Source organism: Salvelinus fontinalis, chromosome 21, assembly GCF_029448725.1.
Source record: "Salvelinus fontinalis isolate EN_2023a chromosome 21, ASM2944872v1, whole genome shotgun sequence".
Taxonomy (NCBI): Eukaryota; Metazoa; Chordata; class Actinopteri; order Salmoniformes; family Salmonidae; genus Salvelinus; species Salvelinus fontinalis.
This window is the reverse complement of record NC_074685.1, coordinates 31900573-31924413: the sequence shown is the minus strand read 5'-3', so window position 1 is coordinate 31924413 and position 23841 is coordinate 31900573. Positions and strand designations below refer to the sequence as shown.

Sequence of the window (23841 nt, the reverse complement as noted above, 5' to 3'; positions counted from 1 at the left end):
GACACTAAGGGTCAGCGAAGCTCCTCCTCCTCTATAGTTTCCTTTCCTAGACTAATTTCCTTTGTCACCTGAAAAGGACTAGAAATGTGAGAGCAATATGAATGGAACCTCACCATTTATTATGTTTTACAACAATACAATACAGACAATACAAATTAGCACTCCCAAAGTGGGTGCTCTGGTCAGAGGGTGCGCTCGCGCCACCTGTCTCGAGACGCCGGCAAGGCCCCAGCCCAAAGTGATTTTCAAAGGGCGTGAAGAATCAAGCCTCGCCCGACGCCCGGGTGAGCATGGACGCGAACGCACCCATAACTACCAGGACCAGCTGCTCATAGCATAACACCAAACTACAAAACATCACCCCTGATTACAGGACCTCAAACATTTATACTGTACATTTGTGTATATAATTGTTTCACATATCATCAATTCCACCCTTCAGACAGCCACAAATCAATCCATATTTCCCAAGGGGTCTCACTAGGGACTTGAACCTCCCCTTCTGCAACATTTCTGCCGAAATTGCCCCATAAATATACATATATACATTTAACCCAAGAGCACAACGATATTACCTATTGACTGACTGTGGTCCTTCAAATCCCCCAGCAATACAGTTTGCAGATCCAACCGCACCCTGATATTATGGCATAACAACCATTCCTGGACCTGACTCCAAAAACAAGCCACCGGTGGACAGTACCAAAAGAGATGCTCTATTGATTCTGTTTCAGAGTCTGTACCGGGCTGACTGTTGAATACCCCCCATATACTGAGCATTATTTTTGTAGCGAGAGTTGTATGTAATGGGATCGGTGGGTCCCCTGCGGGACGGTTGAGCTAACGTAGGCTAATGCGATTAGCATGAAGTTGTAAGTAACAAGAAAATTTCCCGGGACATTCTTGTTAATCTAACTGCACTGTCCAATTTACAGTAGCTATTACAGTGAAAGAATACCATGCTATTGTTTGAGGAGAGTGCACAGTTTTGAACATGAAAAGTTATTAATAAACAAATTAGGTACATTTGGGCAGTCTTGATACAACATTTTGAACAGAAATGCAATGGTTCATTGAATCAGTCTAAAACTTTGCTCATACACTGCTGCAATCTAGTGGCCAGAATCTAAATTGCACCTGGGTTGGAATAATACATTATGGCCTTTCTTTTGCATTTCAAAAATTTGCAAAAAAACGTTTTGGGTATGGGAATTTGGGTATGTCATTTTAGAGGAAAATGTTAAAAAAAGGGTCCGATCCTTAAGAGGTTTTAAATTGAAAATAAAGAATTGATGCATCAATTCTTGTTTTGTATATCAGTTCATAAGCCTGATGCCATGGTATTGGGACACAAAATCTGTTCCCAACTATCTTGATTTTTATGTGGCATAGTGAAACTGATACATTTTACGCTTTATATTACTCATTTTATGCCATTTGTTTTTTTATTGTTGTTAGACACACTAATTCATACCTCACCAGTACTTACATGTATCTGTGTTCGTGAAGAAAAAACAGCAGTAGAGAGGCTATTCATTTGGCACACATTGTACAAAGTGGCCTACCTTTGTCATCTTTCCTTCACTGAAAACACTGCATAGATGAAGGCAGGTCTACTAGGCTCTAGGGCTCTGAGTAAAATCAGCTCAGCACCCCCTACAACAATAATTAAAAATTATGATAAACTCAAAAGTTGTATCAGAAAATTAGTTATCATCATTCACAATCAACTGTTTACATAACATGGTGATATTACCAGAAGCAGATAAATATAATATACAGTGCATTTGGAAATTATTCAAACCCCTTCACTTTTTCCGAAATTTGTTACGTTACAGCCTTATTCTAAAACTGATTAAATAAAACATTTCCCTCATAAAACTACACACAAAACCCATAATGCCAAAGCGATAAAAAATTTTTTTTTTAAGTATTCAGACCCTTTGCTATGAGACTCAAAATTGAGCTCAGGTGCATCCTGTTTCCATTGATCATCCTTGAGATGTTTCTACAACTTGATAGGAGTTCACCTGTGGTCAATTCAATTGATTGGACATGATTTGGAAAGGCACACAGTTGACAGTGCATGTCAGAGCAAAAACCAAGCCATGAGGTCGAAGGAATTGTCCGTAGAGGTATGGCAACTGCACCACCCTTAACCGCAAGGCTCTGGTGCGGTCTGCACAACACATCACCGGGAGCAAACTACCTGCCCTCCAAGACACCTACAGCACCCGATGTCACCGGAAGGCCAAAAAGATCATCAAGGACAACAACCACCCCGCTACCATCCAGAAGGCGAGGTCAGTACATGGTGCATCTAAGCTAGGACTGAGAGACTGAAAAACAGCTTCTATCTCAAGGCCATCAGACTGCTAAACAGCAATCACTAACTCAGAGACTGCTGCCTACAAAGAGACTCATATCATTGGCCACTTCAATAAAACGCTACTTCAAACAACGGCACTTTAATAATGTTAACATCTCACATTACTCATCTCATATGTATATACTGTACCTTATCGATCTATTGCACCTTGCCTATGATGCTCATCCATATATTTACGTATATGTACATATTCTTATTCCTCCCGTTAGATGTGTGTATTAGGTAGATGGGGAATTGTTAGACATTACTGCACTGTCGGAACTAGAAGCACAAGCATTTCGCTACACTCGCATTAACATCGGCTAACCATGTGTATGTGACCAATAACATTAAATTTGATTTAGAGCTCTGTCAGGATTGTGTTGAGGCACAGATCTGGGGAAGGGTCACAGACTGGGAGACTAGTCAGGATCGAGGGAAAGATGAACGGCGCAAAGTATAGAGAAATCCTTGATGAAAACCAGCTTCAGAGCGCTCAGGACCTCAGACTGGGGCGACGGTTCACCTTCCAACTGGACAATGACCCTAACATCCCGACCGAACTGGAGACCTGAAAATAGCTGTGCAGCGACGCTCCCCGTCCAACCTGACAGAGCTTGAGAGGATCTGCAGAGAATAATGGGAGAAACTCCCCAAATACAGGTGTGACAACCTTGTTGCCGTCATACCAAAGAAGACTCGAGGCTGTAATCGCTGCCAAAGGTGCTTCAACAAAGTACTGAGTAAAGGGTCTGAATACTTACGTAAATATATTTCAGTTTTTTTTATTTATGTGCCAACATTTTAAAAACCCATTTTTGATTTGTCATTATGGGTTATTGTGTGTAGATTGAGGGGGGGAAAACTATTTAATCAACTTTAGAATAAGGCTGTAACCTAACAAATTGTGTAAAAAGTCAAGGGGTCTGAATACCTTCTGAAGACACTGCAAGTAAAGACATTCTAATATATTTGTAGTGAAAGATCTAAAAATTGCTTAAGTTTTCCCCCCCAAAATATAGAATAACAAAATATTGGAAACATTCCAAATAGGTTTCCAGTAAGTTTAATGTGCGTGCCTCAGCCACAAATAGCACTTATTCATTATAAATGCATAATAAAAATAATGTGGCAGTATACCCTCTCCCTGCACACTGCCACAATTTGGTAAAGTATACAACTAAGTACAGCAATATAGTTATGTCAACACAAAGGTACACTTCATATACAAAAGTATGTGGATACCTCTTCAAATTAGTGTGTTCTGCTATTTCAGCCACACCCGTTGCTAAACGGTATATAAAATCAGGCACACAGCCATGCAATCTCCATAGACAAACATTGGCAGCCTTACTGAAGATTTCCGTGACTTTCAACGTGGCACTGTCATAGGATGCCACCTTTCCAACAAGTCAGTTCATCACATTTCTTCCCTGCTAGAGCTGCCCCAGTCAACTGTAAGTGCTGTTATTGTGAAGTGGAAATGTCTAGGACAGGGATCATCAACTAGATTCAGCCGCGGGCCAGATAGTCAGAGGTCCAGGTCATGATTAAACATCAATTGTAGAATGCAAATTGACCGCAAGAATCTCACAGATAATATTTGACTAAAACATAACAATTTCAAACCTTGCTTACCTTGGTATACGATTACGTTTCTATATTATGCGTTGGAATACTATGGAACAGATTATCCAAAATTAAAATAAATTGGAGCTGATATCTTGGTGTTTTTTAGTCTTATGTCCAACAATGAATTTTAAGTGTGTAGATTTTTTTTGCTCAGAAACTCAGAGGGCCATGTAAAACCACCGTCCTCGGGCCGCCAATTGGGGAACCCTGGTCTAGGAGCAACAACGCCTCAGCAAAAATTGTCTGTCCTTAGTTGCGACACTCACTAGTGAGTTCCAAACTGCCTCTCGAAGCAATGTCAGCACAAGAACTGTTTGTCGGGAGCTTCATGAAATGGGTTTCCATGGCCGAGCAGCCGCACACAAGCCTAAGATCACCATGCGCAATGCCAAGCGTCGGCTGGAGTGGTGTCAAGCTCGCCATTGGACTATGCAGTGGAAATGCGTTCTCTGTAGTGATGAATCACACTTCACCATCTGGTGGTCCGACGGACAAATCTGGGTTTGGCGGGTACCAGGAGAACGCTACCTGCCTGAATGCAGTGCTAACTGTAAAGTTTGGCAGAGGAGGAATATTGGTCTGGGGCTGTTTTTCATGGTTCAGGCCCCTTAGTTCCAGTGAAGGGAGATCTTAACACGACAGCATACAATGACATTCTAGACAATTCTGTGCTTCCAACTTTGTGGCAACAGTTTGGGGAAGGCCCTTCCCTGTTTCAGCATGACAATGACCCCATGCACAAAGCGAGGTCCATACAGAATGGTTTGCCAAGATCGGTGTCGAAGAACTTGACTGGCCTGCATAGAACCCTGACCTTAACCCCATCGAACACCTTTGGGAAGAATTGGAACACCGACTGCGAGCCAGGCGTAATCGGCCAACATAAGTGCCCGACCTCACTAATGCTCTTGTGGCTGAATGGAAGCAAGTCCCCGCAGAAATGTTCCAACATGTAATGGAAAGCCTTCCCAGAAGAGTGGAGGTTGTTACAGCAGCAAAGGGGGGGACCAAGTCCATATCAACACCCATGATTTTGGAATGAGCTGTTCGACGAGCAGGTGTCCACATACACTACATAACCAAAAGTATCTCCTCTTGGCAAAAGGCAGTCATGGTAGCTCAGTAAATGCTAGTATTTATTTTTGAAAGCTGTCTCTTGATGTTTAGTTCCATGATGGCTAAAAGTTCTGTTCAGATGTGATGACACCACAAACTGTTGCAGGGTCCAGGTCAGGATATAATGCCATGTCACCAAGAATCCAAACTGGGTTTACTGTGTATCCAATCACAATCCACTGCAAAGGAGAGAGACAGATTATGAGAGGTGTGTAAGTGAAATAAACTCTTATTTTAATACTGAAGCTCTGTTTTCTCAGGTAAATGGTGATGTTAGGGGTTCAAGATGAATTTTCATGCCTTGCAGGTCTCTACTGAGTTGTTACATTAACAGCTCATATGTTGTGGCTTCAGAGGACATAGGTTACCCACCACTGGAATGTGATTTATGCAGGGGTAGGTTATATGGGGTTAATTTTAGCTTCATCTTTAGGCGTCTTGTTGACATGCAAGTTCAAAGAGGCTGAAGGAGAAGTTGTTGCGAGGAATAATAAGTGGACTATTGTTTTATATAAAAACAGCAAGACTTAGTTATTCTCTTTTTCATAAAGGTACAAAAAAAAACTAACCTTTTTAGGCCTGGGACTTTTAGGAATGTAATCCACCGTGATGGGGGATCCATCTGCTACTCTGTTTTATGTGGGGTCTGTGAGACTAGCACTTGCTAACAGCTCCCTCCCTCTGGTACATGGACTGGGGATTAGGGACATGTGACTACCCACCAGACATGCACTGGAGGTTGAGTCTTTCCTTACTCAAACTATGCAAACAATTTCCAAACCCACGTTTCTTTACACAGGAAGAACAATGCGCTAAACATTGGATTTAGTCATAGCCATATAAGTGAGTGGATGCAAGGGCAAATCTCAGATAACTGTATGCTCGATAAATCCATATCCCTGTTGCTATTCACTCTTACCAGGTCGCAATCGTGTCACTAGCAGCCCTTCTCGTTCTTGCCGTTGTCTCTGCTCTTCCTGCTCCTCCTCTTCCTCATTCTCACTGTTGCAGTGTCCCTCCCTGGTCCTGCCCCCTGCAGCCCCTGCCTCCCTGCCAGCAGCACTGGCCCGTAGGGCTACCAGCCGATGGTGGATGGCTACATAGAGGCGAGCCACGTCCCTGGCGCTGGCCTGGATGAGGAACACCCGGATGGCCTGGGACTCCATGTCGGTGGCCGTCACCTGGAGGTTCCGACGGGCAGGGCGACGCAGGTGTGTGTGGAGCCAGAGCTTAGTGTTGAGGATGACTTTCAGACTGCCCTGGTGCCTCATCACTGTTTTGATCGGAGGGAGGCAGGTATGAGAGATGTACTGAGGATGAGAGAGAATTACAGAAAGATGTGCAGATGTTGGTCAGAGAGAGTGGAATAGTAGTATTCTTCATGGTAAACTCACCTATTCTGGACTGCAGCCCTCCTTTGGTCCCTGATGTTAGATCATTGAGTCGCAGGACTCCTCTCCCTCGCTCATTCCATGCCTGAGTTCCTTTTTCCAGAACAAACAGTCTGCAGGTCAGCTAAAAGAAAGGTATTTAATAAGGTACATCACTATCACTGCTCTAGCAATAGGCATATTGAACATTTCCTATTTCAACATAAAATGTCCTCACCTGGACCACATTGCTCTCCTTCTCCTCCCCAGTGAACAGCTGAACCCGCCTGAGCACACGCTGCGTCTCACAGGACTCTGTGTAAGCTGCAGCAGACTCCCTCAGGCTGCTCCACACAGCACCTATCAACAAACACAGACAGCACTTCAGCTGCAGTTCTGAAAGGCATCCACTAAGAGGCAGTCAATTGCTATTAGAACCGAGGTGCACAGCTCTAGTCCTCTAGAGCGTAGTCTGGTGGACCAGTAAACCGGTAGACACTGTGGCCCTTGAAGACTGGAGATGTCTACCCATGCAAATCCAATGATGCCCCTAATGATTTACCTTTATGCCTTGTCTCAAAGGTGGAGGACTCAGAATTAGAGGAGCTGCAATCAGAATGTTCACTGCTGGGCAATTTCTGTGGTCTCTATATGAGGGCGAGAAAGTTAGACTATTTATGTAAATGCAATGTATTTTGTAACACAGTTAGATATGTTTTATAGTCATATGCAAACTTGCTACTTTATAAGTATGTCATTGGTGCTCAAAAGTTTCCTGAACTCACCAAAACTCTCGCGCCCATGTTTTCCCCAAATACAAACTGGACCCTGTCTGAGGTAATAGTGTCTGCCTTCGATCTGTGGAGGGTGAACCAGAAGTCAGCAGAGAGGTCAGCAGGTTCAGAATCACTGCTGGGAACTAAACCGTATCTGACACCACGTAGCTCTGACAGAGGAAACAAAACCCAACACCACCGTCAAGGTCTCTGGATTAAAGCAAGGCTGTCCAGTCCTGGGTCTGGCCTGGAAGTTAACTCGTAGCACTAACTACCCTGATTTAATTAACTAAACCCTGCCATAAATTGATTTATAAAATCACTTCATTGAAACATCCCCAATATTATATATTAAACCAGGTGCCCTGCATACCTGTGAACTTGAGGGGACGTCTTCAGATGTAATACACTCACAGTGGAGGAGAGGTCAGCTGTGACGCTGCAGCAATCGTCTGAAAGGTCATGGCTGACCTGTGGGACAAAATACAATGCAAACCTTTATTCATTTACAGTCCTATTGTATTTCTGATAAATTACAGTAATGGCCGCTTGAGTCAAAGAACTAAACACAACCTTTATGTAAATATAAAATAAATTGCATCCAAAACGTATTATATAATTGTGTGTTAATGTGGCAAGTTTGGGAGTAGAAAGGAAGCTATTCAGTCTCAGTGTGGTAAGCATTCTGATGCAAACCGGTTTTGGGGTTTATAAACCTGCATCCTCCCACTCTCAGACAGTGCGTGAATACGTTTCTCTGAGAAAAACATGTTGGTCCCTCAGGCAGTGATGCAACCACAACTGAGGGGAACAAGTGTTTTACTATTGAAATACTTTTAAGGCCTGAGTGAGTTTTCACTCTTTTTTTACCTGAGTATGTTCTTGTTTCACTCGGTCAGGCCTTGTAGGACAATACCTGCTTGTTCACAGGCACTGACGTAACGCAGTTTCCCAGGACCCCCTGCAAGGTCGGAGTTCGGCCTATTTGGTTGTGATTCTCTCATGTTAAGATAAACATTTCACGAAGCTATACACAGTGCTGAAATGCTCCCATTTTTAGACTGTTGGTAATACTGTATTTACTTGTTCAGTAAATCAAATTGGAAATTCAAACTTTGCAGATTGCAGGGCTGCGGGAGTGTCCGGTATGCCAGTGTTCACAGGTGCAAGCTCAGGAGGACAAAGCCATGAGCCTAACACCAGGGTGTGTGACACGTGTCAAGAGAGAGAAGCACGGGGCGTGACGGGGGGGGTGAAGAGTTGTGGAATACCTCAGATAGGTGTGGCTGTGAGATGTTGTTCCTGGGCTGAGGGGCGAGGAGACGTGCAGGCTGAAGTAATGACCTTCTGACCCTGTTCAGAGGTGACACTACAAAGAAAGAGATGGAGTGTGTGAGAGGGAACGATGTCCTTTAAAAGTCAGTCTTACGATCAGATATGGATTAAATATTATTCGTTCAGGGAATTGGCGGTCCTTTTGTTCAGCCCCCTTAAAGATACACATAACACCAGACAATACAAACTAACCTGAGTTTTGTGAAATGTTGGTCTGGTTGCAGAGATTTGAGGGCATGAAGACATTTGATCTTGAGACTAGGAGAGAGGATATCCATCAGAAGAGTTTAAACACACACACATACAGTATATCATATATGGTTAAAGTCAAAACGTGACCCAAATTTGTCAAAGTGACCGCCAGACTTGGCACATGACAACATACATAGCCAACACTGAGCAGTGAGGTTTCCACATGGGCACTAGTGGGTCATGGTGGTGATTTGTGATGAGCAGGTGAGGGCTGCAGTGACGGAGTGAAACTGAAACGGATTAAGGGAAAGAGATACCAGGGGCTGCTGTGAAGTGGCTGCTGGGAATCTGAGGCCCTGACAGGGATGGTGTGACTGGAATGTATGGACCTACAGGGAATACTGGCACTGAACATAAACAGAAAACGTTTAAGAGAGTTTGACCATGATGCACTGCTTCGGTTCGTTTAATAGATGGGGAGATATTTTATCCCAGTAAGATCCCAGTTTTATTAAGGCTACAATCATCTGCAGGTGAGTCAAGGAATTAAGCAGCGTGACTCAGTTGCCACTTATTTGCGTGGGCAATGTATGCCCTAGGGCAGTGGTTCCCCAACTGATATTGGGTAGTGCATCATCAATTCCTCTTGTCATGTTAGTCATTGCATAACTTAGAGAGCTATTTATAACTTGTCAGAAATGGCCAGATCAACTAGCTGTCAGCCAACATTTATTTATTTTTGCCCATAGATATTGTTGTAATTTGTCACTCATATCACATGAATACACATTAGACATGGCAAAATGTATAGAATTGAAATAGCTTTAAAACGGCAAAATGTTATTTTCACCCCATGACAGAATGTGTAGTATTTCATCAAATAAGCTTTAAACCTGCACAATTCTTGTGAGAACAGTTTGTGTCATGAACAGTGCTGGTGCCCATGTTCCCCAATGCTGGAAGGGGAATCCCTGCCCTAGGGGACACAAATCTAGCAAACAGAGCATGTAAGCCACACAAAAGTACGTAGAACTATGTGTGAAAACGATGCTCCGTCGCTGCACTTTCGTAGTTTGCGTGATGTGTGTAGGGCCCTTTAGAGAGATGATAGATAAAAGTATAGAGAAGAGAGATCACAAATGTTGTGTAGGAGGGGAGTTTTGTTCACCTGGAGGACGCGGGGGAAAAGAGAGTGAGCTTGATCGCACTTGTCTACTGCCGTCACAGGAGCCTGTCCGATACACAGAGAGAAACAATGCATATAAGACCTTGATTGGTTGGATTACCACACTGCCAATCACAGGCCAATCATTCTAGTCAATGATTGACAACGCCGCCTACCAACCCCACCACAATACAGGGTCCTTCATCATTAGAAAAAGTGAATTATGTAACCCATATATGATTCATAATACCTTGTACACAGTATAAAGGTGGAATTTTAATAGAGATCTTACAGATACTTCTCCTTTACCAAAGGAACAACAGAAATGGAGGAAAAAGCATTATGATTCATGATTATGTCTGGTGTTATGCACCAGTACTTATGTGTACTGGACAGTGGAAACTCACCTTTCCTGGTTCTGTTGTTAGGGTTAGGGTAGGTGAGCGATCTGACTCGTTTGTTTGGACTGATTCCCATAACTATTTGGAGAACAAGAAAAAGATGCAGAAGCACGACTGTCCATGCAATAAAAAGTAACAAAGTAATCATCTACCAAAATGGTTGATTGTTATGACATGCAGCAGCGGCAAGTTACGATGCTTACCTGAGCCCTCCCATCTCTCTGCGATTCTCTGTAAACAAAATGATTATTTTAGCATGTAACGAAATGATACATACTCTTTCATTACGTGATTTGTTCCACACCATGCATTTGCATCCTGTCAACATTGTAGGCCTATCCAGTATTAGGATATAACGTTTACCTTCATGGATGGGGTTTTCTTTTGAAAGATGAACATTGGTGGAGCAAGCACAGTTTTTTCTGTAAAAAGACAAATAATAGCACAGTTAGAGAGAATTCTCCTTGTTGCAGTTTGATATGACTGAATCAGTACTTAAAAGGGACTTTTTAAAATGTTTTTTAGTCAAAAAGATAGCGGAATATTTGTTTTTACAATGGCATCATCTGGTGTGCATCATGTGTTTTCAACCAAATATGAGTAGGCATTGCCTACTAATTAGTTCCAATCACATGATGCATAACAGATGATGCCATTGGAAAAACGTGTCTTACTCTGTCTTTTTTGACTAGAAAACATTGAAACGTGCCATTTTCACATACGTTGATGTTGTTGGGGTAGTGCTGGAGAAAAAAATATATATTGTTATTACATTATTCATGCATGAATCTTAGCTAAACTCTACCTGAGCTTAAAGCATTAACTTCAATTCAAATAGGAAAACACTTTTCTTAATTTTGTCACTGAAACCACAAAGACGTAACTAGGAAAATGGGTCTGAATCTGTGAGCTGTCAGTACGCACCGTTCTGCCAAGAACCTAAAATGCGATGCTAGGAAAATCAACAGTAAAACTGTTCTGAATTTAAGAGTAATTTACACACAAACTATTATTCCTCAATAAACCCTCAAAACACACAGCCAGCTAAACAACTATTACCAAAGATCCACTCACAATGCAGAGGATGACAGCCAAGAAGTTGAAATGTCACAATGGCATGTAAAAATCAGCACAACAGCCCAAAGAGCAGTGAGATCGCTAGGCTGGCCCACAGTTCTGGAGATGTCAATTGTCATCCCACCTCAATGTATTATCCTAATGAATGGAGGCTTTGACATCCAAGGCCTCTTATGTAACCACACAGCCTGACAAGGGGCTTTGGGAGCTGGGGACAGGCCCACCGTGGAAGGGGTGAGTGATGGGATAGCAGTGGAGGTGTGAGCCAGCTAGGCAGCAGACGCCAAGGCTTGGCCATGGGTAAAACTGACCTGTCGGGAGGCTATAAATACACAGGGACTCACTGATCTGACCTTGTACTATGAACTCTACATGGAGTCAGCGAGTAATGTCTTTTGGTGTGTTAATTCCAGGGGAGAACGACTGCCCCCTCTCATTGAAGCCACGGAAGTTCAAGGAACACCGCGGTACAGCAGGCAATGTTAACAGAAAATAAGCTCCCCATAATAATGAATAGAAAAATGGAAACCTTTGTGTAAATATTTTTTGTTACCAAAGACAATCATGGTCACAGTAATTGATTCTAATACACCAAATGTATGTCCTTGAACAAATTATTTTAAAATCGCACCCAGAAGAAGTGAAGGATAATTTAGTTGCTAAGGGCAGCCTGCAGTACCCAGGCTGACCTTCAACTTGAGTTACTCAATGAGAGGGTGCAGCACTGAGCAAGCCTGCAATGTCACTTCCTGGAGTAGTTCAAACTGCGCCACAGATTATGCATTATATTGACAAGAAAGTGTCCACTCTTACAATTAAAATATAAAATCTTCAAAAATGGAAGGCAGTCGGGAGGAGGCAAGATCAGGTACGACTATTCTAGCCAATGAGGGCAGATACGTGTGTAAACAACAGGCACATCTCCGATATAAAGTTGTCTAAGTTAACATGTGGAATTATTTTAAGATGGTCATACCAAGGATCATTTAGCTATTTGATTTTGAATTTTAAGACCCCTTAAGGTATCCTAATTTAAAAAAAATTGTATTATTGGATGAAACATTGAATTTGGCACTACTGCTATTAGCCAATAGAACGAAGGTTACGTATGTAACCACGGTTATGTGAGCTATATGGATCACTCCAATATATTGGTATCACTCCGCGGCGGAGGGATACATCCGAGGTGAGGTTTTACAGATTTACTCCCGTGTGCACCTGTGTCACGGCTGGGATCCGCCCCTATATATAGACCCCATGGCCGCGACACACGTTCTTTACATACGTTTTTAGGCACCTCTAGCACCGTAGAGGACTGGAGTGATCCATATCGCTTTGTGGTTACATACGTAACCTTCGTTATGTTTCACTATATTGGATCACTTTGGTATACCCGTACCAGATTTAGTCGGTGCTAGAGGGATCTGGCCAGCCAGCGGCAAAGTCCCAATGCGGGACCGAGACACAGGGGCCGTCAATGTGGGAGAGGGGTCACGGCACAGTCCCCGGAAATGGAGGCGATGCCAAAGGACCGCTGAACCAACCGCAGAGGGAGGTGCCACATTCACCCGATAGTACCTAGCAAAGGTGCAAAAGGAAGCCCAGCTGGCTGTAGCACAGATATCAGCGAGGGGCACTCCTTACTGGCTCCACATAGGCAGCCAGTGCCCGCACAGGTCTGTTGTACAGGTCGTACGCAGACAGGATAAAAGGGATGTTCACATGCCTGTCTGACAGAACCTTGGGGAGGAATGAAGGGTTGGGGCAGAGAGATATACTCCTCCTCCCAGGGTCCATCCAGTAGCACTCAGAACTTACCGACAGAGCATGGAGCTCACCCACCCTCTTCATGGATGTAATCGCTACCAAGAAAGCCACCTTCATAGAGAGGTGTTTCAGGGAGGCAGACTCCAACGGTTCGAAAGGCAGCTTTGCCAAGACCACATCCAAATCCCAGCTCGTCATTGAGCGGGTCCTAACTGGACGCAGGCGACGAACCCCCTTCACAAGCCTGGAGACCAAGGAATGGCGCCCCACTGGCCTGTCCATCCAGAAAAACCTCCAGCACAACTGGTATGCCGCGGTTGTAGCCGTCATCCTTGCGCTCTGCATGGTGTTCATTACGCCCTCCTGTAGTCCTAACATGGACCATTGGTGCCGTTCAGCAGCCAAGCCCACAGACTGACACGGCGCTGTCTTGGATGCCACAGCGTGTATTATATATATGTGTGTATTTATCTCCTTATTTAACATACTAAAATATATCCATATATACAGTGGCGCAAAAAAGTATTTAGTCAGCCACCAATTGTGCAAGTTCTCCCACTGAAAAAGATGAGAGAGGCCTGTAATTTTCATCATAGGTACACTTCAACTATGACAGACAAAATGAGGAGGAAAAAATCCAGAAAATCACATTGTAGGATTTTTAATGAATTTATTTGCAAATTATGGTGGAAAATAAATATTTGGTCAATAGCAAAAGTGACTAACTACTTTTTTGCCCCACTGTACTTCCATTTTTTTTAAATGGTACCGAAGACCTTCTTGTGAGGCTTGTGGGTGTCCTAGAGCAAAACACCATTGTGCTCTTGAGAGTCTCAGCTTTCAATCGAGTCATGGTCATAGTACTTTGTAGTACCGTTAGGAGCCTACAGACGTTTTGGTGAGAAGACCGATTTTCGCGATGTCTCATGGTCTGACAGACACCGCTCTAGCTCCGCCACCTTCCACCCTAGATGCGGAAGGGCGATATCGGCGGATGTGGTGGATTGAGACGCAGCCCATGCTAACAAACTGATATCTCTCCATCTTAAACAGACGGATGTTGATGGGATTTGTGTATTATGTTAATTAGATTTCCGCGGGGGTAGAAATTGTAAGCTAAGGGTTTAACCGACTTCATTTGGTTTCAACGCGCTACTGAGTCTTCACATAGGAATGAATGTTGCCACGTGGTCCATTCACATATACCTTGAGCTGTGCCAGTGCTGTGTCAGTGAATGTGCTCACTCTGGGCATGGAGAGAGATGGTGTTCACACTTCAGTCAGTGACAGTTAATCACTTGGAGTTCACCCAGGTCTACCGTGTAAGCACCCTATTCTAATGACTATTGACTGTTCAGATGCAACAGCTTATTGTGGCCTGCACTGATTAACATTGGAATGTGTGTTGCTTCTTGCATTTGTGGTTGTTCAGCTTTTCTTGAAAGCTAAAAAGTACAGTAATGCTTCATCAGAGGCTATTTCTGCCACATCCGCAATCCTCTGTGACCTGGGGAAATCAGACACGACTTATTAACCCTAGAGTCCAACTCTGAGGACTTCCAATCACATGACCTACGTTAGACAAACAGCAGGGCACGACAAATGGAATGACACTTTACACAACACTCCAACACGCCAGTGATGCCAGAGACCAGTGCCTATCCCTCAGAATATGTACTGGAAGCAGCAGCATAGAGAGGCGATCATCAGTGTATACAGTAGAGTATAACTGTCTACTTGACATAATAGCAGCACTGTGTATCCTCCCTGACCTATACAGTAGGTGATGTTAAATGTGCACGTCATCGCTACTGTGTGAAAATACTTATTCACAGGTCAGGTACCTTTCTACTCACAATTGAGTTTGGTCACGCCAGACAACCCAGACATACTGACATTTTTTTTTAAACATTGCATCTCCACCCATCTCAACTCTTCTTCACAAAATCTCCCCAAACTTTCCTCCTCCCTCCTCCTCCCCTATCCTCTGTATGGGCAGACACTCTCTCAGTGTTATATTAACGTAATGTAATGTTGCTGTTAATGTAGGTCTGAGGATCCAGAGGTCAGGCAGCACCTGACCTCGGCCGAGGGCCATACGTATCACACGTCATGAGAAATTCCAATAAGCACTGTCAGGCTAACGCCAGAGAGCAGCAGGCAGGCCAACACTTTATGACAGACAATTATTTCCCACATCACGGATTACAAGGGTCATTACATAAGTGAGAGAGGAGGGTATTAAAAAAACATTATTAAAACTGTCAGCGTTTCGTGAACAGACATGTTGCCAAATAGGAAATGAAAAAGAAAAGAAGCTAGCTTCCTTTGAGCTTAAAAGAGCACACACTCTGAAAATTCTCTGGAATATTGCAGACAAGGTCTGTCTAAGTTAATGACGTAATTTAAAGCATTTTCAATTTCAAGTTTTTACTTAAAAGGGATCCTCAGAGAAAACCCCTTACATGCCTCTCTGGTAGAGAAAGCTGAGGAGCACTGCAATCTGGCAGTGGCAAGCTCCAGTCACTCAGAGAAGAGGACCACACAATGGTGATCTATGAAGAGTGACGTCAATAGAGATGCACATGCTCTGTCCATGCTCAGCGCAGAAGTGAACCATTACTGAGACCTCTCATAGTGAATGAACGCATTTATCATGAGGAGATCCAACCAAGACAAAGCTGCCCTTTGATGAAGCAGTTCAGCTTGACAGAGATTGCAGCTACTGTAGATGTGTTCAGCCCTGCTACAGGACAAGCTGTATGTGTGTGTTGTTGTGTTTTGATCTCCTTCAGAAATGTGTGTGTGTGTGTGTGTGTGTGTGTGTGTGTGTGTGTGTGTGTGTGTGTGTGTGTGTGTGTGTGTGTGTTGAACGACACCAAGGTCAGGAGAACCCAGCAGAGAGAATGATGGATGGCTGAATCATCATGGGGTCTGTGTGCTGTGCTCTCCCTCAGTCACGTTGGTCTTCCATCCAACCCTGTGATGACCAGGCATCCGGGCTCGGAGATTAGCACAGGCAGAAACACACACACACAGCACGCGCATGTGCACATATTCATGCACCCACAGCTAATCCACCCTGCATAACTGCAGAAACAATAACCACACAGTACAGCCATGTGGTATAGGCCTACATACGTCAAACACCTGTATTGACTCACAGCTAAACCATTCTATTGCAGACTGTATAAGGAAGAAACACTAACTTGTCTTTATTGTAGATAACTCACACTGCTTCAGCAGAGCCTTTCAGCAGCAGGAGCAAAAACAACAGTAAGCCTACTCTAAAAGCGATCCATGTAGCTTTTCCATGGTAATACTTTAATTTAGTTAAAATCAATTTTTCATCCAGATTTTGTATAAAATATTATTGTTTGATGTTCCCTAGTTCCAGGTTTTGGAAGACACAGGTAAAAGATTGGAACTGTTTGTTAAAGTATGTTCTCTCGGTCCTCCGCTAGGGTTAACTTAATGGAACTGTAGGGAGGCAGTGTGCTTCTCTTCTAGCTGTAGCTGGGCTCCACAAACCTCTGCCCTGAGAAAGATACCCGGAGGAGAGCCCATTGAACACACACAAACACACGCACAGTTTCAAAAATGTCCTTGTCTCTGTTAGGAGCAGGAATGGGGGAGAGGAGGGGGCACTCACCCTAAGCTGCCTCAGACCGGGCCACTCTGGACTCCAGAATGCCACTCAGGGGCTAGTCTGGGTTAAATTAACTGTCCAGTGAAAATCTAACGTTTAAAAGTTCATATTCTGTTAACTCATACCTAATAATGTTGTTGATTCTTCCTATACTCATATTTGTGGCCAAAGCATATTGTAAATTGGAGAAAACCCCACCTCAAACTGTCAAACCCCTGAGGAGGATGAGCTGGCCAATCAGGGGTCTACTCGCACGACTATTTTTTATGAAGGGTACACGCCCACACCGTTCTTTTCTTGGGGTACGCCCAAACCATTCCAACACAGAAAAGCAGTTTTTTACTGTACTTCATTACACTTTTTTGTACACTTTTTTTTAAAATTGTAGGTCCCCACCAAGGGGCAGAGCGCCCACCCCCACCAAGCCCCTCATAACTCTGCCTTGCCTCCCCCTGTCTTCCCCCTGATAGAACGTACCCACTGTCACATGTTCTATGCGAAGAGAGCCTCTATTCACACACTTGCTGGCTGAGGGCCCAACTGGGGTTTCAGTGGTTAGTGGTTACAATAACTGTTCTCAGATCGCCCAAACAACAACAACACACCAATAGCTCAGTCTAGCAGTACATCTGGGCTTCATTTAGGGAGCTGGGATTACATTAGAAAAACCAACTAGAAAGACCACTTACAGAACAGCTGCATCACAGCCTAATGGACAGGCAGATGGTTACAGACATGGATATAAACTAGTCAGACAAAAACAGCATTCATCTTCTAGTACAAGAATGTGAGTTCTGGATTCGTGAACTTAACAAAATCATATTTACAGTGTGCATTTCAGCCACTGGCCACAACTAACAAGTGTCACTCACCAATACACGTTAATTGCTTTGCACACAAACACTCCACGCATGTCAGTTAAATTCAGCTCTGTTGTACAGAATGACCATGAACTCATAATGAACTATGGGCAATTCCACGTGATGCTAAGACTCAGATTTTTCATTTTAAAATGTATGTCAAACAAAAACCAATAATTGCAAAGTTAAACAAACCACACAACTCTGTGCAAAATGACTATTTTTAACAATTTCCACAGAAATGTTTACAAGAACACATTTACTTGAAGAACAGTGTAGATGTAGTGTTCGGTAACAGAATGACGTCACACAAAACAGCACAAATTGTCAGTCTGTTACTCAACTTTGCGTCTGTGCTGTTCTTCAAGTAAATGTGTTTTTGTAAAATGTTCTCTGTCACCGTGGAATTGCCTCTATGTTACTCTTCCTGATAAAAGGCAGACGGCTTTCCTAATGTGCATAGGGACTAGATACCGTTTTAGGAAAAAGTTTGAGGTATCATCCTAATGTAGAACAGGAAATACTGCAAGAAAACGTGACTCTGCTGGTGCCCCAGATTCCAGCCCCAAGGACCCCCTCCAAAGGGTCTACAAATCTAAACACACACACTCCTGGAGATCCCCCTGGATGATCTCTGACTGCTGGGAGATAAGCCAGACTGGGCCTCTAACAGGCTATTAAACGGAGCGCTTCGCCCCATAAGAATGTGAGGCTACTTACAACCTCCAACTATGGGCACGGGCGTATCAAACTCACTGAGATCTCAGTCACAGGCTCATTATTCACTTGTCATAACTTTGTTAGCTCTGCAGCTCTAGATGAAAACAGTCTTTTACTGGGAACGTAGGGGAAAACAAGGTCTGAGCATGTGATTTTCCTGGGAATATCAGGAATCATAATTTAACGAGGGTTTATTGAACAAATCTTTAATAATTTGGTTACCTAGATGCCCTCATCCTCAACACGTATCTCAGCCTGCTTATTGTGTCCCCTACAGCAAACAGCTGGGAATTGGTTATCATTGAAAGTACAGTAAATGACCTAGCATTTCTGACCATATTGAGAGCTATACAGCAAAAATATCTGTGAATATATTGCTGTGAAACCTTTAAAATCAGGTTAACTCCTCTGCTTCTCTTGCAGATGTGTTTTTCACCTGGCAAAACACTTCCTTGTTGCAATAGAATGATCTAGTATGTATTTTTCTTCTCTTCAGTCTGAAACATGACACTATAAGGGAGAGAGGGGCTGGAGTTGGCTTATGGAGGAGGGTGGGGGGGTACCCAACCTATGTCAGGGTTCAATTTGAGAAAGTGGCTAGGCATCGACTGGTAGCTTGGTGTAGAATTAGCTAGCCTGATCTGGTTTTCGTTTTAATAAGTGGACTCTGTAACCTTAAGTGGGGGGGGGGGGGGGGGGGGGGGGGATCAGATGAGATCTGATCATGTCTTGCACACACAGTACTTCTCTCCAATGAACTCACTTCATTCCTGAATGACACTGAGCTGAAGATGAATATCCTGCCGCCATAGAATGTCAACTCATCCCTGTAGGTTAGACAACGTTTACAGGCTTGGTTCAAGAGCATCAACAAGACACAAGATTTATTAAGATCCAAGCAGTACTATAAATCAGTTCATTTACTGAACCATACAATCATTTGGCTGCATCATTTCCCATAATTGGCATGCTGATTTTGTTTCTCTTTACAGCCAGAGGCCTGCTCTAAAAAAGCTTCCATGCTTCATAGTTGTGTGGAAACTCTCATCAGCGATATCATCAGGGCTGATTGATCAGCTACACTACATGACCAAAAGTATGTGGACACCTGCTCGTCAAACATCTCATTCCAAAATCATGGATGTTAACAAGGAGTTGGTCCCCCTTTGCTGCTATAACAGCCTCCACTCTTCTGGGAAGGCTTTCCACTAGATGTTGAAACATTGCTATGGGGACTTGCTTCCATTCAGCCACAAGAGCATTGGTGAGGTCGGGCATTGATGTTGCGTGATTACGCCTGGCTCACACTCTGCATTCCAATTCATCCCAAAGGTGTTAGATGGGGTTGAGGTCAGGGCTCTGTGCAGACCAGTCAAGTTCTTCGACAACAATCTCAACAAAACCTTTCTGTATGGACCTCGCTTCATGCACGGGGGCATTGTCATGGGGAATAGTTATGGGCCTTCCCCAAACTGTTGTCACAATGTTGGAAGAACAGAATCGTCTAGAATGTCATTGTATGCTATAGCGTTAAGATTTCCCTTCACTGGAATTAAGGGTCCTAGCCCAAACCAGGAAAAATAGCCCCAGACTATTATTCTTCCACCAAACTTTACAGTTAGCACTATGCATTTGGGGCAGGTAGCATCTCCTGGCATCCGCCAAAACCATATTCGTCTGACGAAGTGCCAGATGTTGAAGCGTGATTCATCACTCCAGAGAACGCGTTTCACTGCTCCAGAGTCCAATGGCGGAAAGCTTTTCGCCACTCCAGCCGACGCTTGGCATTGCACATGGTGATCTTAGGCTTGTGTGCGGCTGCTCAGCCATGGAAACCCATTTTGTGAAGCTCCCAACGAAGAGTTATTGTGCTGACATTGCTTCCAGGGGCAGTTTGGAACTCGGTAGTGAGTGTTGCGACCGTGGACAGACAATTTTTTACGCGCTACGCACTTCAGCACTTGGCGCTCCAATTCTGTGAGCTTCTGGGGTCTACCACTTCGCGGCTGAGTCGTTGTTGCTCCTAGACATTTCCACTTCACAATAACAGTACTTACAGTTGACCGGGGCAGCTCTAGCTGGGCAGAAATTTTAAGAATTGACTTGTTGGAAAGGTGGTATCCTATGATGGTGCCATGTTGAAAATCACTGAGCTCTTCAGTAAGGCCATTCTACTGCTGCCAATGTTTGTCTATGGCTGTGTGCTTGATTTTATACACCAGTCATCAACATGAGTGGCTGAAATAGCCAAATCCATTAATTTTAAAGGGTGTCCACATAATTTTCTATATATAGTGTATTTACTGATACCTCCCACCTTTTACAGGCCTGAGATAAGAACCTGACCAGAGCCTACAGAAAGTCTATGCTTGTGTGCTCTATGAAGTTAAACAAGAACCCTAGAGATACTGCATCAGGATAGAGAGAGAGTGTGTGTGTGTGTGTGTGTGTGTGTGTGTGTGTGTGTGTGTGTGTGTGTGTGTGTGTGTGTGTGTGTGTGTGTGTGTGTGTGTGTGTGTGTGTGTGTGTGTGTGTAGGATTAAATATAAGTGTCACTACTGTAAGAGCAAAGATGAGCACATGATATGTGACACAGTAAACAATTGTGTTTTTTTCGAAATCAATTTATTTTTTGGGCACAAGTGAATGAGTTTCATTTTTGCAGCAGGGCCTATTAAAAGGCTTGTCACATTGAGAATATAGGGAATAACAATACTGTGTAGCGTTATGGCAATACATTTATTTTTGTCTTAAGCATACAATTATATTTAGATTATTATCTAACAGTCAAGACCGGTTAAAGTGACTTTTGAAAAAGTGAGATGAAATGACAACTTTACCCTTTAACTCTTCAGCTACATCCTGCGCGCATCCTCTATCCTGCGCCAGAGAGGTATTCCCCATCCGCGGTCTGGACGTGACAGGTGTTGCCGCTCCACACACACTCTCCGCGGGCTCCACCGTACAGGGAACATTTTCATGGAAGTCCGAGACAGGCATCATTGAATAATACGCTGCAATATCTTCGTTCGGGGAAAGATTCCCTCTCATTCTTCGGATCTGAAGCTGTGACAAACTAGTAAAATAAACACAACCTCAAGAAAAGGAGGAAACCCACAGATAAAAGTGGTGATTTGCTCTCTTGGTGTCAAAAGCTTGATTGTCCGGAATTGTTGATTTTCTAACTCTCGATTCAACGGTCAGTTGGCCTTTGCTGTGTTTATGAATGAACAGTCATATACCGTGTTCACTATCGAATGTGCGCCACATTGTGGCTACTGTCTGTTTGGAAAATGTGGGCGTGGTGAGCGACAAACCAGGTCAATCCCCTCAATCAGTTTATAGTGCTGTGGTAACTGTACTTAAATGAATGCACTCAAAATGGCATTAAAAAACAGATAAGCTTAACGAAAAGCATCTATAGAAAGGAATCCATATCTATACCAACATAGGCAGTTACTCCAAAAGAGCACATGTTCCATAAAAAACAATGAAAATGGGCATGATGCTCTGTCAGGGTTCCCCAACTGACGATCCACAGCTGGTTTTATTTGGCCCCCCAAGTACTGAGCAAAAAAACTTTTTCATTGTTGGACATAAAGACTGTAAAAAAAAACACCAGGAAATCAGCTCCAGGTGTTTTAATTTCAGAAATCTGTTCCCAACTATTCCCACCATAATAGAGAGACAGGTGATCTTATACAAACGTAAGCAAGGTATGAAATGATTATGTTTTAGTCAAATATGATATCTGTTTGGGCTTCTTGCGGTCAATTTGCAGTCTAACAAATTATATGTAATTATGTTCCGGCCCCCAGACCATCCGCTCAATAAAAAATCGCCCCGCGGCTGAATCTAGTTGAAGATCCCTGCTCAATGTGTTATTGCCTTATCACCCCACTCTTATGGAACTTTGCCCAAGATCACCTGAATCCAAGTAGGTCACACAGAATCGTTTTTTTCAGTAACCAAATAGGTAAAACAAAAAGTAGTGACTGAGTAGCCATGCCTACTGTAATTGAGTTAAATGAGACTCTCTAAACTTTTGGATGGCAGTTGAGCAACCTCTAAGTATTTTTGTATAATGCCTAATTTTGGCTTGGCCTTTTGCAATATGCTTAGCTTGAACTTTGGGAAATGTCCAGAGTGAGCTTGCTTTCAATTGTTGTTGGATTCTTTCCCCAAATCATGAGGGAGAAACAGGATATGAATATGTGCTCTGTGTAGCCTTTGCTTTATGAGAGCAAAGTGCTGCTGGCAACTCCACCTTGTGCTGCAACTTTATTCCCACTCTTCCTAAATTCCCATAGTAGCTGTACTACTTCCTTATTATTGACACTACAGCATATATGGTGACACAGAGCGTTGATTCATATTAGTAGATGCATAACACTTATTAGCACAATTGTCCACATCATTTAATACATAATTCTGTCTTCCCCTTGATCCTAACTTGGCCTTGTCTGTTCAGTGTGTAGTTTACCCTGGGATAGGAATCGTAAATGTGGCCCAGTGTCAGTGCTTGACTTGGATTGTAATAGGTGCCGGTACTAAGTTTGGGTGCTGGTACTGTTTAAATTTAGGTGCAGGAGCTCCACAATACTTTGAGCTGCAGGAGCTCAAGCAGTAGAACATTTTAGGTGCTGGTACTCAGCTCCAGTGAGCTCCTGCCCAAGTCAAGCACTGCCCAGTGCCTATAGCTATTAATAACCTGGAGTGGATGCCTGCTGGCTATAGGCTACTACTCTATTTCATTAAACAATATGAATTATGCATCAGCATGGGCATCTGTCCAACACGAACAACATATCTGTGTGTACTTTGTTTTTGAAAATATGGCCTCTATTCAGAGTAGTTTTATGAATTGCTAAATACATCAACAAAGATTGTTTATTAGGCTTCTGTAACAAGGTGCTACAGGCCAGGCATTGATTACTGTGATATTATGAGATGTTTCAAAATGCCAAGCAGCATTACAACACACAGTCCCATGCTGGTGCCTGCATGGTTGTCACGTGAGATCCCCCAGCTGGTGATTGTGATGCATGACGATACACTCTAAGAGAAAAAGGTGCTATCTAGAACCTAAAACGGTTCAAGAACGCTTTTGCGTTCCATGTAAAACCCATTCCACAGATTGTTCTACATGGAACCCAAAGAGTTCTTCTACCTGGAACCAAAAAGGGTTCTTCTATGGGGACAGCCGAAGAACACTTTTGGAACCCTTTTTTCTAAGCGCGTACAGGAGGGATAGGACAGACTCTGAGTGAAGGGTGCAGGACTGGAACAGGCTGGTTTTTTGAGCATGCTCAGTTGGAGCGGGAGGAATTTTCCACTGTGTGTAACCAGGCAGCAGCCTTGGAGGGGGCGAAGGCTCTCTGCTCAGAGGGGCTGTCTGTGTGCATGAGTTATG

General features: G+C 43.4%; 1 protein-coding gene across 3 annotated transcripts; it reads right to left on the bottom strand.

Moving 5' to 3' along the window:
- Positions 1–98: 98 nt before the first annotated feature.
- LOC129818665 (ran-binding protein 3-like) lies at positions 99–21697 on the bottom strand. 3 transcript variants are annotated; one of them, XM_055874787.1, is made up of 15 exons: positions 21269–21697; positions 11078–11098; positions 10719–10777; positions 10559–10586; positions 10362–10433; positions 9958–10020; positions 8790–8855; positions 8534–8631; positions 7636–7733; positions 7272–7344; positions 7049–7133; positions 6725–6846; positions 6511–6631; positions 6036–6389; positions 99–5295 (listed from the first exon to the last, which is right to left on the bottom strand). In XM_055874787.1, the coding sequence occupies exons 1-15, from the start codon at positions 21477–21479 to the stop codon at positions 5249–5251; spliced, it is 1518 nt and encodes a 505-aa protein (XP_055730762.1). In that variant the 5' UTR covers positions 21480–21697; the 3' UTR covers positions 99–5248. The 3 variants fall into 3 exon arrangements, with proteins under 3 accessions (XP_055730762.1, XP_055730764.1, XP_055730763.1); XM_055874789.1 differs by lacking the exon at positions 21269–21697 and adding an exon at positions 11430–17262; XM_055874788.1 differs by lacking the exon at positions 11078–11098.
- Positions 21698–23841: the final 2144 nt, after the last annotated feature.

Coding starts and splice junctions, on each gene's coding strand:
- LOC129818665 (XM_055874787.1), bottom strand. CDS start 21,479: ATGAGAGGGAATCTTTCCCCGAACGAAGATATTGCAGCGTATTATTCA. Junction 7,134..7,271: donor ACATGGGCGCGAGAGTTTTG/GTGAGTTCAGGA, acceptor GCCCTCATATAG/AGACCACAGAAATTGCCCAG. Junction 6,632..6,724: donor AGGAGAGCAATGTGGTCCAG/GTGAGGACATTT, acceptor CCTTTCTTTTAG/CTGACCTGCAGACTGTTTGT.